Source organism: Ranitomeya variabilis, chromosome 1, assembly GCF_051348905.1.
Source record: "Ranitomeya variabilis isolate aRanVar5 chromosome 1, aRanVar5.hap1, whole genome shotgun sequence".
NCBI lineage: Eukaryota > Metazoa > Chordata > Amphibia > Anura > Dendrobatidae > Ranitomeya > Ranitomeya variabilis.
The window spans coordinates 455423879-455436532 of NC_135232.1; the positions used below are offsets into that span (position 1 = coordinate 455423879).

General features: G+C 42.6%; 1 protein-coding gene across 1 annotated transcript in view; it reads right to left on the reverse strand.

Annotated features, from left to right (window-relative positions):
• The window catches only part of RIGI (RNA sensor RIG-I), a 148504-nt gene that overhangs the window by 122747 nt on the left and 13103 nt on the right, over positions 1–12654 (reverse strand). The window contains exons 3-4 of the mRNA XM_077250090.1: positions 11225–11359; positions 2020–2201 (exon numbers count right to left, since the gene is read on the reverse strand). Coding sequence (XP_077106205.1) covers positions 2020–2201; positions 11225–11359 — 317 coding nt within the window. The remainder of the gene's footprint in view (positions 1–2019; positions 2202–11224; positions 11360–12654) is intronic.

Genomic DNA, 12654 nt, shown 5'->3' on the forward strand with positions numbered 1-12654 from the left:
ACAAAACTGTACATAAGCAAATCTGGAAAAGGTTAATACATCAGAGAACATAAAAAGTGTATCTATCTAAGATGTTGCTATATAACCTCACCCCGTGGCCCTGATAGAATAATAATGTGGGTTGTCAACTGTGTGCCACAGATCAACCTATTCAGAATAGGCACAAGGTGATAGAAGTGCTAAATAGCACTTGGCCATGATACTGAAGGAAGAGGGAGGGGGAAATAACAGGAAAGATGCCCGAGAAAGTTACCTAAATGCCGGCAGGTGAGGATCCTGGACCGCACGTCAGTCCCGACGCGCGTTTCGGAGGCTTGCGCCTTCGTCAGGGTCCTCTTTTCTAGTAGATTCAGCTATGTGTGGATTGTTTTACATGTGCCTAGCTTATTGATCTATCACTGCCTGACTTTGGACCTCATATTAACCATAAGCTTGTCTAATCCTTTTGCTCTTATCTGCTATCCTCCCAGTATTTTGATCTGAGACCGTTACTTGATTATGCCTTTGTATCTTCCCTCTGTTTATGACATTCCCTTCTGGCTATTGACCTCGGATTCCTTGACTATCTTGACTCACGGATTGTCAGTGAGGGGAGACTAAGCTGTCCTGTTTTTCTTTTTCGCCAGTATGTAGCCTGTTCACCTGCTCCGTGACCAGGTTGGCGAATTTGACGCAGATCAAGCAAGATCTGATTAAGGAACGCCAAAGTCTAGAATCATCACCAGTTGCAAAGTCAGTTAATTAATTTTATGAAAATGGACTCTAATCCTCCACTGCCAGCAGTGGTTGTAATGTCAGTACACTCTGATGTAGAGTTGGTTTCTCTCAAACCTGTAATGGCTCTCCTGGATACATCTTCAGGAGAAAAAAAAAAAAAAAGAAAGAAACAGTTAAGGATGTTCAGGGAGAGCTGTAAGTTACTTTGTACCCTGCATCCCTGGTTGTCAGGGGATAAGTTCCATAAGGTGGGAATACTCATGTTCCTATTGCTGAACCTGGCACAGGGGGACTGCATGGCTGAGGACTACTGCACTGAGTTCCGGCAGTGGTCCACTGAATCTATTTGGAATGATGCAGCTCTAAGGTGGCAGTTCTACAAAGGTCTTTCTGAGACTCTTAAGGATGCACTGGTTCTCCATGGCACCCCTTGTTCTCTAGCAGAAGCCATGACCCAGGCCATACAAATGGACTACAGAATCTGTGAGTTGGGATAGCCAAGGAGTCTTAGGTCAATAGTCAGGAGGGAATGTCAAACAGTGGGAAGAGACAAAGACGTAGTCAAGTATTGCTCCGAGGTCAAAATACAAAGAGGATAGCAGAAAAGAGCAAAGGGATTAGACAAACGGATGCTCAGAAGGAGGTCCAAGATCAGGCAGGGATAGATCAATAAGCAAAGCACTATGAACAGGGAAAACAATCCACTCAGAGCTGAAGCTACGGCTGACATCTATCTGGGATTTCCAGCTCAGTGAAATAGCTGAGCAATCAAGGCAACAGGGAGCATCGGGCGAGAGCTCAGCATCTCCCAGTCTCAAATTGGATGGCCGAGCTGTCAATCAAAACACAGACAGCTCAGCACACTCCTGCACTAAACTGGACAACTGAGATGTCAATCACTGCATCCTAAGACACACTAAGGGGTGGAATTGTTATATTTAGAAGGTGGACTTACAAGATTCCAACTGACCAGTGATGGTTAAAGCAAATTATCCTGTACGATGCAAGTCTGCTGGGGCTATAGGAATGATTTGCCCAGTGGGGAAGGCTCAAGGAAGGCTGTAGTTAGGTCCTGTAGAGGGTGAATTAGAATTTTCTTTTTTTTTTTATCTTATTTCCACAAAAAAAAAAAAAGTTAACCAATAAGTTATGCTGGAGAAAAAGATTAATGGTATGTTGGTAGTTTTCATAGTTATTGCAAACAGCAGCCAGAGAAAAAGCACCTAAAAATCCTACTCATGTTTGCAAGTCATTACAACAATCACATTTGCTGTTACCAAGCCACACAAATTCTTACATTACCTTTTTGATCTCTTCAATCTCTCGAGGGAAGAGGCAGTCACCAAGGTAATTTATAATCTCACCAGTCCTGATGTTATTTTTAACAATAGTGTGGATGCGGGTGAGAAGGTTCCTGGGTTCTTCTAGGCTGTTAATACTGGTAAAGTCTGAGTTTTGAAGGGCGTCTGATAGACCTATATATCCTTAAATATACAAGACATTTGTTCAGTAAGACAGTTGAAGTCAGCAACTATGGAGTCTGGTTCTATAATATAATAATAGAATGTGATCTGACACTTATGCTAGACAGGCTGTGCAGGCCCAATAAATCATGATCCTTATTATCTGAGTACTTTAAGGGACATCATGTATGTAAGTAGGCTTTTGAATGGCAAGATATGTTTTCATAGTAGGATAATCTCTTGTAGTTTACTCAGAAATTATTATAAATCATACTGAACATTGACAAACTTACGTAAAGGTCAACAGAGAAGTTGTAGCTTTAACCCCTTCACGACCCAGCCTATTTTGACCTTAATGACCTGGCCGTTATTTGCAATTCTGACCAGTGTCCCTTTATGAGGTAATAACTCAGGAACGCTTCAACGGATCCTAGCAGTTCTGAGATTGTTTTTTTGTGACATATTGGGCTTCATGTTAGTGGTAAATTTAGGTCGATAATTTCTGGAGTTTATTTGTGAAAAAAACGGAAATTTGGCGAAAATTTTGAAAATTTCACAATTTTCACATTTTGAATTTTTATTCTGTTAAACCAGAGAGTTATGTGACACAAAATAGTTAGTAAATAACATTTCTCACATGTCTACTTTACATCAGCACAATTTTGGAAACAAATTTTTTTTTTGCTAGGAAGTTATAAGGGTTACAAATTTGACCAGTGATTTCTCATTTTTACGACAAAATTTACAAAACCATTTTTTTTAGGCACCACCTCACATTTGACGTCAGTTTGAGGGTTCTATATGGCTGAAAATACCCAAAAGTGACACCATTCTAAAAACTGCACCCCTCAAGGTGCTCAAAACCACATTCAAGAAGTTTATTAACCCTTCAGGAGTTTCACAGCAGCAGAAGCAACATGGAAGGAAAAAATTAACATTTAAGGCTACGTTCACATTTGCGTTGTGCGCCGCAGCGTCGGCGACGCAACGCACAACGCAGGAACAACGCATGCACAACGCTGCGTTTTGCGAAGCATTCGTCCTTTTTTTGCTTGATTTTGGACGCAAAAAAATGCAACTTGCTGCGTCCTCTGCGCCATGACGCGTGCGCCGCAGTGACGCATGCGTCGCAAAACGCAAGTGCAACGCATGTCCATGCGCCCCCATGTTAAATATAGGGGCGCATGACGCATGCGGCTACGCGGCGGCGCCCGACGCTGCGGTGCAGAACGCTAATGTGAACGTAGACTTACTTTTTAGTCACAAAAACTATCTTTTAGCAACAATTTTTTTATTTTCCCAAGGGTAAAAGGAGAAACTGGACCACGAACATTGTTGTCCAATTTGTCCTGAGTACGCTGATACCTCATATGTGGGGGCAAACCATTGTTTGGGCGCACGGCAGGGCTCGGAAGGGAAGGAGCGTCATTTTACTTTTTGAATGAAAAATTGGCTCCAATCTTTAGCGGACACCATGTCGCGTTTGGAGAGCCCCCGTGTGCCTGCACATTGGAGCTCCCCCACAAGTGACCCCATTTTGGAAACTAGACCCCCCAAGGAACTTATCTAGAAGCATAGTGAGCACTTTAAACCACCAGGTGCTTCACAAATTGATCCATAAAAATGAAAAAAGTACTTTTTTATCACAAAAAAATTATTTTAGCCTCAATTTTTTTATTTTTACATGGGCAACAGGATAAAATGGATCCTAAAATTTGTTGGGCAATTTCTCCTGAGTACACCGATACCTCACATGTGGGGGTAAACCACTGTTTGGGCACATCGTAAGGCTCGGAAGGGAAGGAGCGCCATTTGACTTTTTGAATGAAAAATTATCTCCATCGCTAGCGGACACCATGTCGCGTTTGGAAAGCCCCTGTGTGCCTAAACATTGGAGCTCCCCCACAAGTGACCCCAATTTTGGAAACTAGACCCCCCAAGGAACTTATCTAGATGCATAGTGAGCACTTTAAACCCCCAGATGCTTCACAGAAGTTTATAACGCAGAGCCGTGAAAATAAAAAATAATTTTTCTTTCCTCAAAAATAATTTTTAGCCCGGAATTTTTTATTTTCCCAAGGGTAACAGGAGAAACTGGACCCCAAATGTTGTTGTCCAGTTTGTCCTGAGTACGATGATACCCCATATGTGGGGGTAAACCACTGTTTGGGCACACGGCAGGGCTCGGAAGGGAAGGCACGCCATTTGGCTTTTTGAATGGAAAATTAGCTCCAATCATTAGCGGACACCATGTCGCGTTTGGAGAGCCCCTGTGTGCATAAACATTGGAGCTCCCCACAAGTGACCCCATTTTGGAAACTAGACCTCCCAAGGAACTAATCTAGATGTGTGGTGAGCACTTTGAACCCCCAAGTGCTTCACAGAAGTTTATAACGCAGAGCCATGAAAATAAAAAATTATTTTTCTTTTCTCAAAAATGACTTTTTAGCCCACATTTTTTTATTTTCCCAAGGGTAACAGGAGAAATTTGACCCCAAGAGTTGTTGTCCAGTTTCTCCTGAGTACGCCGATACCCCATATGTGGGGGTAAACCACTGTTTGGGCACATGCCGGGGCTCGGAAGGGAAGTAGTGACGTTTTGGAATGCAGACTTTGATGGAATGGTCTGCGGGCATCATGTTACGTTTGCAGAGCCCCTGATGTGCCTAAAGAGTAGAAACCCCCCACAAGTGACCCCATTTTGGAAACTAGACCCCCTCAAGGAACTTATCTAGATGTGTGGTGAGCACTTTGAACCCCCAAGTGCCTCATAGAAGTTTATAACGCAGAGCCGTGAAAATAAAAAAAAAAATTTCATTCCTCTAAAATTATATTTTTGCAAGCAATTTTTTATTTTCGCAAGGGTAACAGGAGAAATTGGACCCCAATAATTGTTGCCCAGTTTGTCCTGAGTATGCTGGTACCCCATATGTGGGGGTAAACCACTGTTTGGGCGCACGGCGGGGCTCGGAAGGGAGGGAGCACCATTTGACTTTTTGAACGCAAGATTGGCTGGAATCAATGGTGGCGCCATGTTGCGTTTGGAGACCCCTGATGTGCCTCAACAGTGGAAACCCCTCAATTCTAACTCCAACACTAACCCCAACACACCCCTAACCCTAATCCCAACTCTAGATATAACCCTAACCCCAACACACCCCTAACCACAACCCTAACCCAACACACTCCTAACCCTAATCCCAACCCTAACCCTAATCCCAACCCTAACACCAACACACCCCTAACCCTAACCACAAGCCTAATCTTAACCCTATTTCCAACCCTAACCCTAAGGCTATGTGCCCACATTACGGATTCGTGTGAGATTTTTCTGCACCATTTTTGAAAAATCCACAGGTAAAAGGCACTGCGTTTTACCTGAGCATTTACCGTGGATTTCCAGTGTTTTTTGTGAGGATTTCACCTGCGGATTCCTATTGAGGAGCAGGTGTAAAACGGAATCCGCACAAAGAATTGACATGCTGTGGAAAATACAACACAGCGTTTCCGTGTGGTATTTTCCGCACCATGGGCACAGCGGATTTGGTTTTCAGTAGGTTTACATGGTACTGTAAACCTGATGGAAAACTGCTACGAATCCGCAGCGGCCAATCCGCTGCGGATCCACAGCCAAATCCGCACAATGTGTGCACATAGTCTAATCTAACCCTAACTCTAGTTCTAACCCTAATTCTAACCCTAACCCTAGCCCTAACCCTAGTGGGGGAAGAAAAAATATATATATATTTTCTTTATTTTTATTATTGTCCCTACCTATGGGGTGATAAAGGGGGGGTTAATTTACTATTTTTTTTATTTTGATCACTGTGATAAAACCTATCACAGCGATCAAAATGTACCTGGAACGAATCTGCCGGCCGATTCGGTGGGCGCACTGCGCATGCGCCCGCCATTTTGGAAGATGGTGGCACCCATGAAGAAGATGGACGGACACCGCGAGGCTCGGTAAGTATGAGGGGGGGGAGATCGGAGCACGGGGGAGCGGACAGAGGGGAGCGGACCACAGTATGGGGCAGAAAGGAGGACTGGGGAGGCGATCGGTGGCGGTGGGCAGATTAGGTTTTCCAGCCATGGCCGATGATGTTGCAGCATCGGCCATGGCTGGATTGTAATATTTCACCATTTTCATAGGTGAAATATTATAAATCGCTCTGATTGGCTGTTTCACTTTCAACAGCCAATCAGAGCGATTGTAGCCACGGGGGGGGGTGAAGCCACCCCCCCTGGGCTGAAGTACCACTCCCCCTGTCCCTGCAGATCAGGTGAAATTGGAATTAACCCTTTTACCCGATCTGCAGGGACGCGATCATTCCATGACGCCACATAGGCGTCACAGGTCGGATTGGCACAGACTTTCATGACACCTACGTGGCGTCAAAGGTCGGGAAGGGGTTAACTATAGTTTCAGTTTTTTAGACCACTCTACTACCATAGATTGCAAGATTCAAGGGGCTATCCAAGTGTTTTTCCTATTCTTTGTGTGTAGCTAGGCTGCACAATGCTGACAGCTTGTAACATACTACATATCAGCATTCTGCACCATTGCCTAGATGTCAAACTTAGGCATGTGACCAGTTTCTCTCCTGATTCTGGAGGAGCTGGTCACACCCCATCTAGAGTTTGGTTTAGAGGCTGGACAATGTCACAAGTGAGGTCATGCCCAAGCTCTGCCAGTCCCTCCTCCTGCTTTAGCCTCCCCGTACAGCACACAGTATAAGGCAACAGTAGCAGGTCTCAGCTGATTGAACTAACCGTTACCAGAAAACTAATCTATCTATCTCAAATCTACTCATCTATACTGTGTATATTTCTCAATATATATCTTTTTATATTATTAAATTATAACCTTTACGTAATAGGGGGTGCAACACAATGTAATGATGTCAGCCATAGCCTGTGACGTGACGCCGGCGTGCTCTGGGGCTTTGGCCTCTGATAAACAAGTACAGTAGATCTATAATAAATGTGGGGGCAGGGTGTCAGCCAGTAAAAGAAGGAAGAGGTCTGAGCCGCTCGACGTGGGACTGAGCACGGGTGAGAAATTTATTAAAAAAATAATGGTAGTAGAGCACTGTGGAGACACAATTGTGGCCATATACATATAAGGGGCATTATAAGTGTTGTCCAAGCTTGACACAAAAGTCTGCAGTCATTCTATGTGACTGGAGGCTGCTGAACTGTGACAGCGTGCGGTGTGCATGCTCTCAGGATTCTCCAGAGCAAACAGGCGTTTTTGCGGCAGCAGGTTTGCAATTTGCATACTTACGGTCACGTGCCGACTAGACATGCTCAACTTCTGTCAATAGAAATGGACTGAGAGACGCAAGGTACATTTATTCAGCATGAGACCGCAAGTATGCAAATCACATAGTGTATACATAGCAGAGAAAGTGAATAGGGTCACATTACATCACCTAGGTTACCACAAGCAGCAGATTGACAGAAATTTGGAACTTGTAGCAGGGGTCGCAATGTGACTACTCACCTGCATCACGCTACCGTGTAGCAGCGGCAATGAACCAGGATTAGCAGCCTGACCTTTGTTTTGATGAAAACATCTTGTAGCCCCACCATAGAATAGACCGAGATCGTGCGTGTTAGGTTTATGTGTGGACCACATTGTTAAATCTATATTTTTATGAGGTGTCCGACAGCGAGGATACTGGACGGTGTATATCTGTCCCAGTGAGTTAAGCTGGGCCTGGGAGAGATATTAAAAGCCGGGTACTAGTGCTTGGTGCAGCAGCTTAGGTTCTGAGCTGTTTTATTCATGGTAGATCCGGGACGGTTTTTATTAAACTGATAAGTTGAATTTGGTAGTGGGAGTAGATCCGGGACGGTTTTTATTAAACTGATAAGTTGAATTTGGTAGTGGGACTCATCAATCCCACTCCTACTTCAGATTGGGTAGTACTGGAGGCGAAGCCAGCTCAGCTGAGAGATGTCATCTCATTACAGAAAAGAGGGACACAGCCTCCAGGATGATATGGTGTATTTCGGAGAAGGATATGCACGGGATTTAAGTGTGCTAAATGCCCTGGTAACAAGAGTCAGAGGTATAGTGTATTAGTGAGCGCCTAGCAGGGCAAGTCTTTGTTGTTTTTTGGTTGCTTGAGGCTATGTGAACACGTTGCGGATTCGTGTGCGGATTTTTCTGCGCAGATTCCGAAAAATCTGCAGGCAAAACGCCCTGCATTTTACCTGCGGATTTACTGCGGTTTTGTGCGGATTTTACTTGCGGATTCCAATTATGTAGCAGGTGTAAAACGCTGCGGAATCCGCACAAAGAATTGACATGCTGTGGAAAATAAAATGCAGCGTTTCCGAGCGGAATTTTCCGCAGCATATGCACTGCGGATTTGGTTTTCCATAGGTTTACATGGTACTGTACACCACATGGAAAACTGCTACGAACCCGCAGCGTCAAATCCGCAGCGGATCCGCATCCAAATCTGCAACGTTTGCACAGACCCTTATGGTTTGCTGCATTCTGGCTGAAAATAAAAGCTTCACGTTTCCTTTATATGTTCTGTTTCTATGTCATGGCCATGCCACCCTACAACGCCCCTAACACATACAGTCATGGCTGTATTGGAACAGAGAAAAAAAAAAGGCTAACTGGACACAAGTTCACACAAAACCCCCAAAATGGGCCAGACAAAATGGTTTCCAAAACTGTAGGCAAACAACTTTGTTTCAAGCAGGTTATGCTAGTTCATATTCACCTGTAGCAAGTAATAGGTGTGGGCAATAAGAAAATCATACCTGATACCAGATAAAAAGGGAGTTGACTCAATCTTTGAACTGTGTGTACCACACTAAGCATGGAGAATAGAAAGAGCAGAAGAGAACTGTCTGAGGACTTGAGAACCAAAATTGTGGAACAATATCAGGGTTACAAGTCCATCTACAGAGATCTTGATGTTCCTTTGTCCACAGAGTGCAAAATAATCAAGTTTACAACCCATGACGCTGTAGCTATTCTTCCTGGACGGCAGAGAAAAATAGATGAAAGGTTGCAATGCAGGCTAGTCTGGATGGTGAATAAGCAGCCCCAATCAAGTTCCAAACAAATTCGAGCTGACCTGCAAGCTCAGAGATTCCCCCTCACCCCTGGCTTTTGGTCCCTGTTTCTCAATGCTCAATTCTACTCTGCATGCAGGTAACGTTTCTTATTTCACATCTCTACGTGTATATGTACTCTATTGAGTCTTTAACGGGTGTGTTGATATTCCGTTAGATAGAATGTCTGCTGCACATCTTACATTATATAATAGAACTTTCCCTGTATGAGCCTGATACAATAATTACATACCGTATGTCTTTATTTTTATCATTCATTGGGATCAGGACTTAGGTCACTCTAGCTATAGGTATTCTAATTAGGGTTTATTCCCTATGTTTCACATTTTATAGAAATTATTTAACTTCAAATTAATTTTGCTCTATATTATTACTGAATATTAGAGCTGCATATTTACAACCCTTTTTATGTGAGCTTTTGTATACCGAGGTGAGGGCTCCCCCTACTGGAAACTTGTTTCTCTAATCAGTTTCATCAATCATTTTTATTTATTTTCTTTTAATATTTATAATAACGTTGCGTATTTTTACTTGTACATGGTTCGCTTCTTTGGACTGCTAATTTTGTAAGTCCGTTGGTGGTAATATATTGTCTGAAGCCTCATACCTGTTGAGATCTATGGACATATTTCTGATAAGCTAATTGTGTAAATGTATTGTTGGAATTGTCTTTGAGAAGCTACAAGCACATATCAATAGTTTGTTGTTTTTTTTTGGGGGGGGGTGGAATATTGCTTACAAATTCCCTTTAAGTATCAAAACCATCATTCATAGGCTAAATAAAGTCATGTGAGCAGTGACAACGTGGGAAGGCTAGTTTCTAATTAATCATAGGTTAGTGTAAATACGTTATACACAAAAACCGGATTAAAACAATAGGTCATTTTTTTGATAGTAGGTTCCCTTTAACAAAGAAAATGGATATACTTTTGGAAGTATTTTATAATCATTATTATAGTCCATACCCAATAAATGAAGGACTGAAAAATGTATCCTGTTTCTGTGGACACCACTACTTACTATGTACAGTTTGGTCTCGGTGGCCAGCATTAGCTTTCCCATCGGCACATTTCATATCATATTTCAAATGTGCCTCTTTTAAGAGAATGTTATAGTTAGGTATTCAATTCTCTAGTTCATCTAGGGGTGAGCGCCGACCAGAATCAGTGTCCGTCCCCTTCTAGAAGCTGTCAATAAGTAAGTAAGTTCCTTCTTACTTCCCATGAAGCAGGAGTCTTCTCAGATAGACTACCATGCCATTTCAGAGGGTCTGCTCCTTCTCTTACAGAGGGGGCAGAAAGCTATTTTCATTGTGTTCCCTTTAGTAAGTAGGGAATTACTACACAACAAAATGACTGCAGCACACAGCACATTAGGGGGAAGGTGAACATTGCTTTACAATTTCAACACTGTGTAAGGCATGCAGCACCATTCTTTTAGTCAAAATGATAGACACAACAACAAAACCCATAATAAGTCAGCAGGGTATGTTTGGTGCCATTGGTAATCTTCGGGAGAGCTCTGGATCAAGTCAGAGGTAAAATTGGCAACCCTGCTTTAAACAGTACCGTGCTAGCGGAAAGGAGTGCAGTCTGAACACCTCTCAGCACAGAAATCTTGAATAATGGTCAAGTAGTTTGGTCTATAGCGATATGGCACCAAGAAAATAGGTACCGTCTCACGCTTTGACCCATGTATAGGTCTTTCTACAGGATATTTGTATAATAGGAACACAAGGCTTGAAAACTGCTGGAGCCTTGGGCAGTTTGGGGCTTAAATGTGGAAGTCACAATGCAAAACTGATCTCAGCTTGAAGTGAATTGTTTTTATTTGGTTTTATTTAACTTTAACAGTATGTAGATGGTTGATATTGTTCATTTTTTTAGGATGTTTGAAGAGAATATAAGAATTAATGACAGGATAGCCAATGAAAAACATACCAGTGCCAGCCAGCACATCAATAAACCCTTGGTACCATCCATCACTTTCTAATTCGAGTAATTTGTCCATGAACATGTTGGCAGCAGCAGTAGGTCCCCTGGCATCTTCAGCTTGTTTTATCTGTTCTTGAATACCTTAGAAAAGAAATAAATGCCATACAGGTCATTTTGTAGGCAGTTTGAGTACAAGTACAATCAATGACATACACCCGAGTGCAATTGAAGTGTTGCTTGCTTACCAAAAAAATCCCCAACATCCGAAATGAGGCCTAATTCAAAAACTACATGTAAGTGAAGTTTCCAGGGGTCACTATATGTAGCCTTACCCACAAGTGTTTCAAACTATTACCAAAGATCTAAAAAACGGTAGTATCCATGACCACCCTTAGGCCTGGTTCACATGAGCATATGCAAAGTCATCAGTTTTACGTCCAGAAAAAGAAAAAAAATATTAGATTTTACATTTGCTGTTTTTTACATCCATATGGAATCTATATGTCTGTTTTATCCATCCATTTTTTTAAGTGAACAATTTCATAAATAAAAAGATCAAATACAGTTTCCTAAATTTATAATTCTAATGTAGCTGAGAGAAACATAAGACATACGAATGGTTACCTGTATGTGATTCGATTTTTACACACCTATGGACTTATGGGCGAGTCTGCTGCACAATAGGGATCAAAGCAGTGCACGTTGCGACTTTTGACATGCAGACCATCGGCCCATGTGTAAAATCGTTCATCTAGAACCACCACATTGACTTTCAGTGTGTGTTGTCCATTTGCTTGGTTTGCATACAGACAGCACAGAACTATGCAGAACTCGTTAACAGGCTGCTGTGAGGTTTCCATTGTTTTTTATTGGGCAACATACTATAGTCTTTTACACTACTCTATCATGTAAGGGCGGTTCACGTCTGTGCTGGAGGCTTTATCACAGATTGCATAAATTCTACAAGCTCAAATAGAGCAGCATACTATATGCTTCTGGCAAAATGACGGAAATCTCATTACAAGTCAATAGGTTCTGTGTCGCTGGTGCCCTCCATGGGACAAGTCCGTTCCTGCAATGAATTCCACTGGAACTGAAATTCTACTTGGAAAAGATAGGCTATGTGCGCATGTTGAGTATCTGCTTGCAGGAATTTTTGAAAGGTTTCTGCATCTCTTCGCAGCAAAAAACGCTGTGGCAAAAACATGAGTTTTGCTGCGATTTTTGGTGCTTTTTTTGTATGCGTTTTTGTACAGCAATGAGCCTGACACTCTCATTACTAAGCCGTAAGTAAACACACAAACAGTTGAAAAGAAAGTCCTCATGCAGCGGTGGTGCCGTAAGTGAGAGCACCAGAGCTGATCAGCTGATGAACTCCGGTGAACTCGCACGACAGCTCAGTGCTATACACTACGGGAGCGATCACCTGCTGTGTA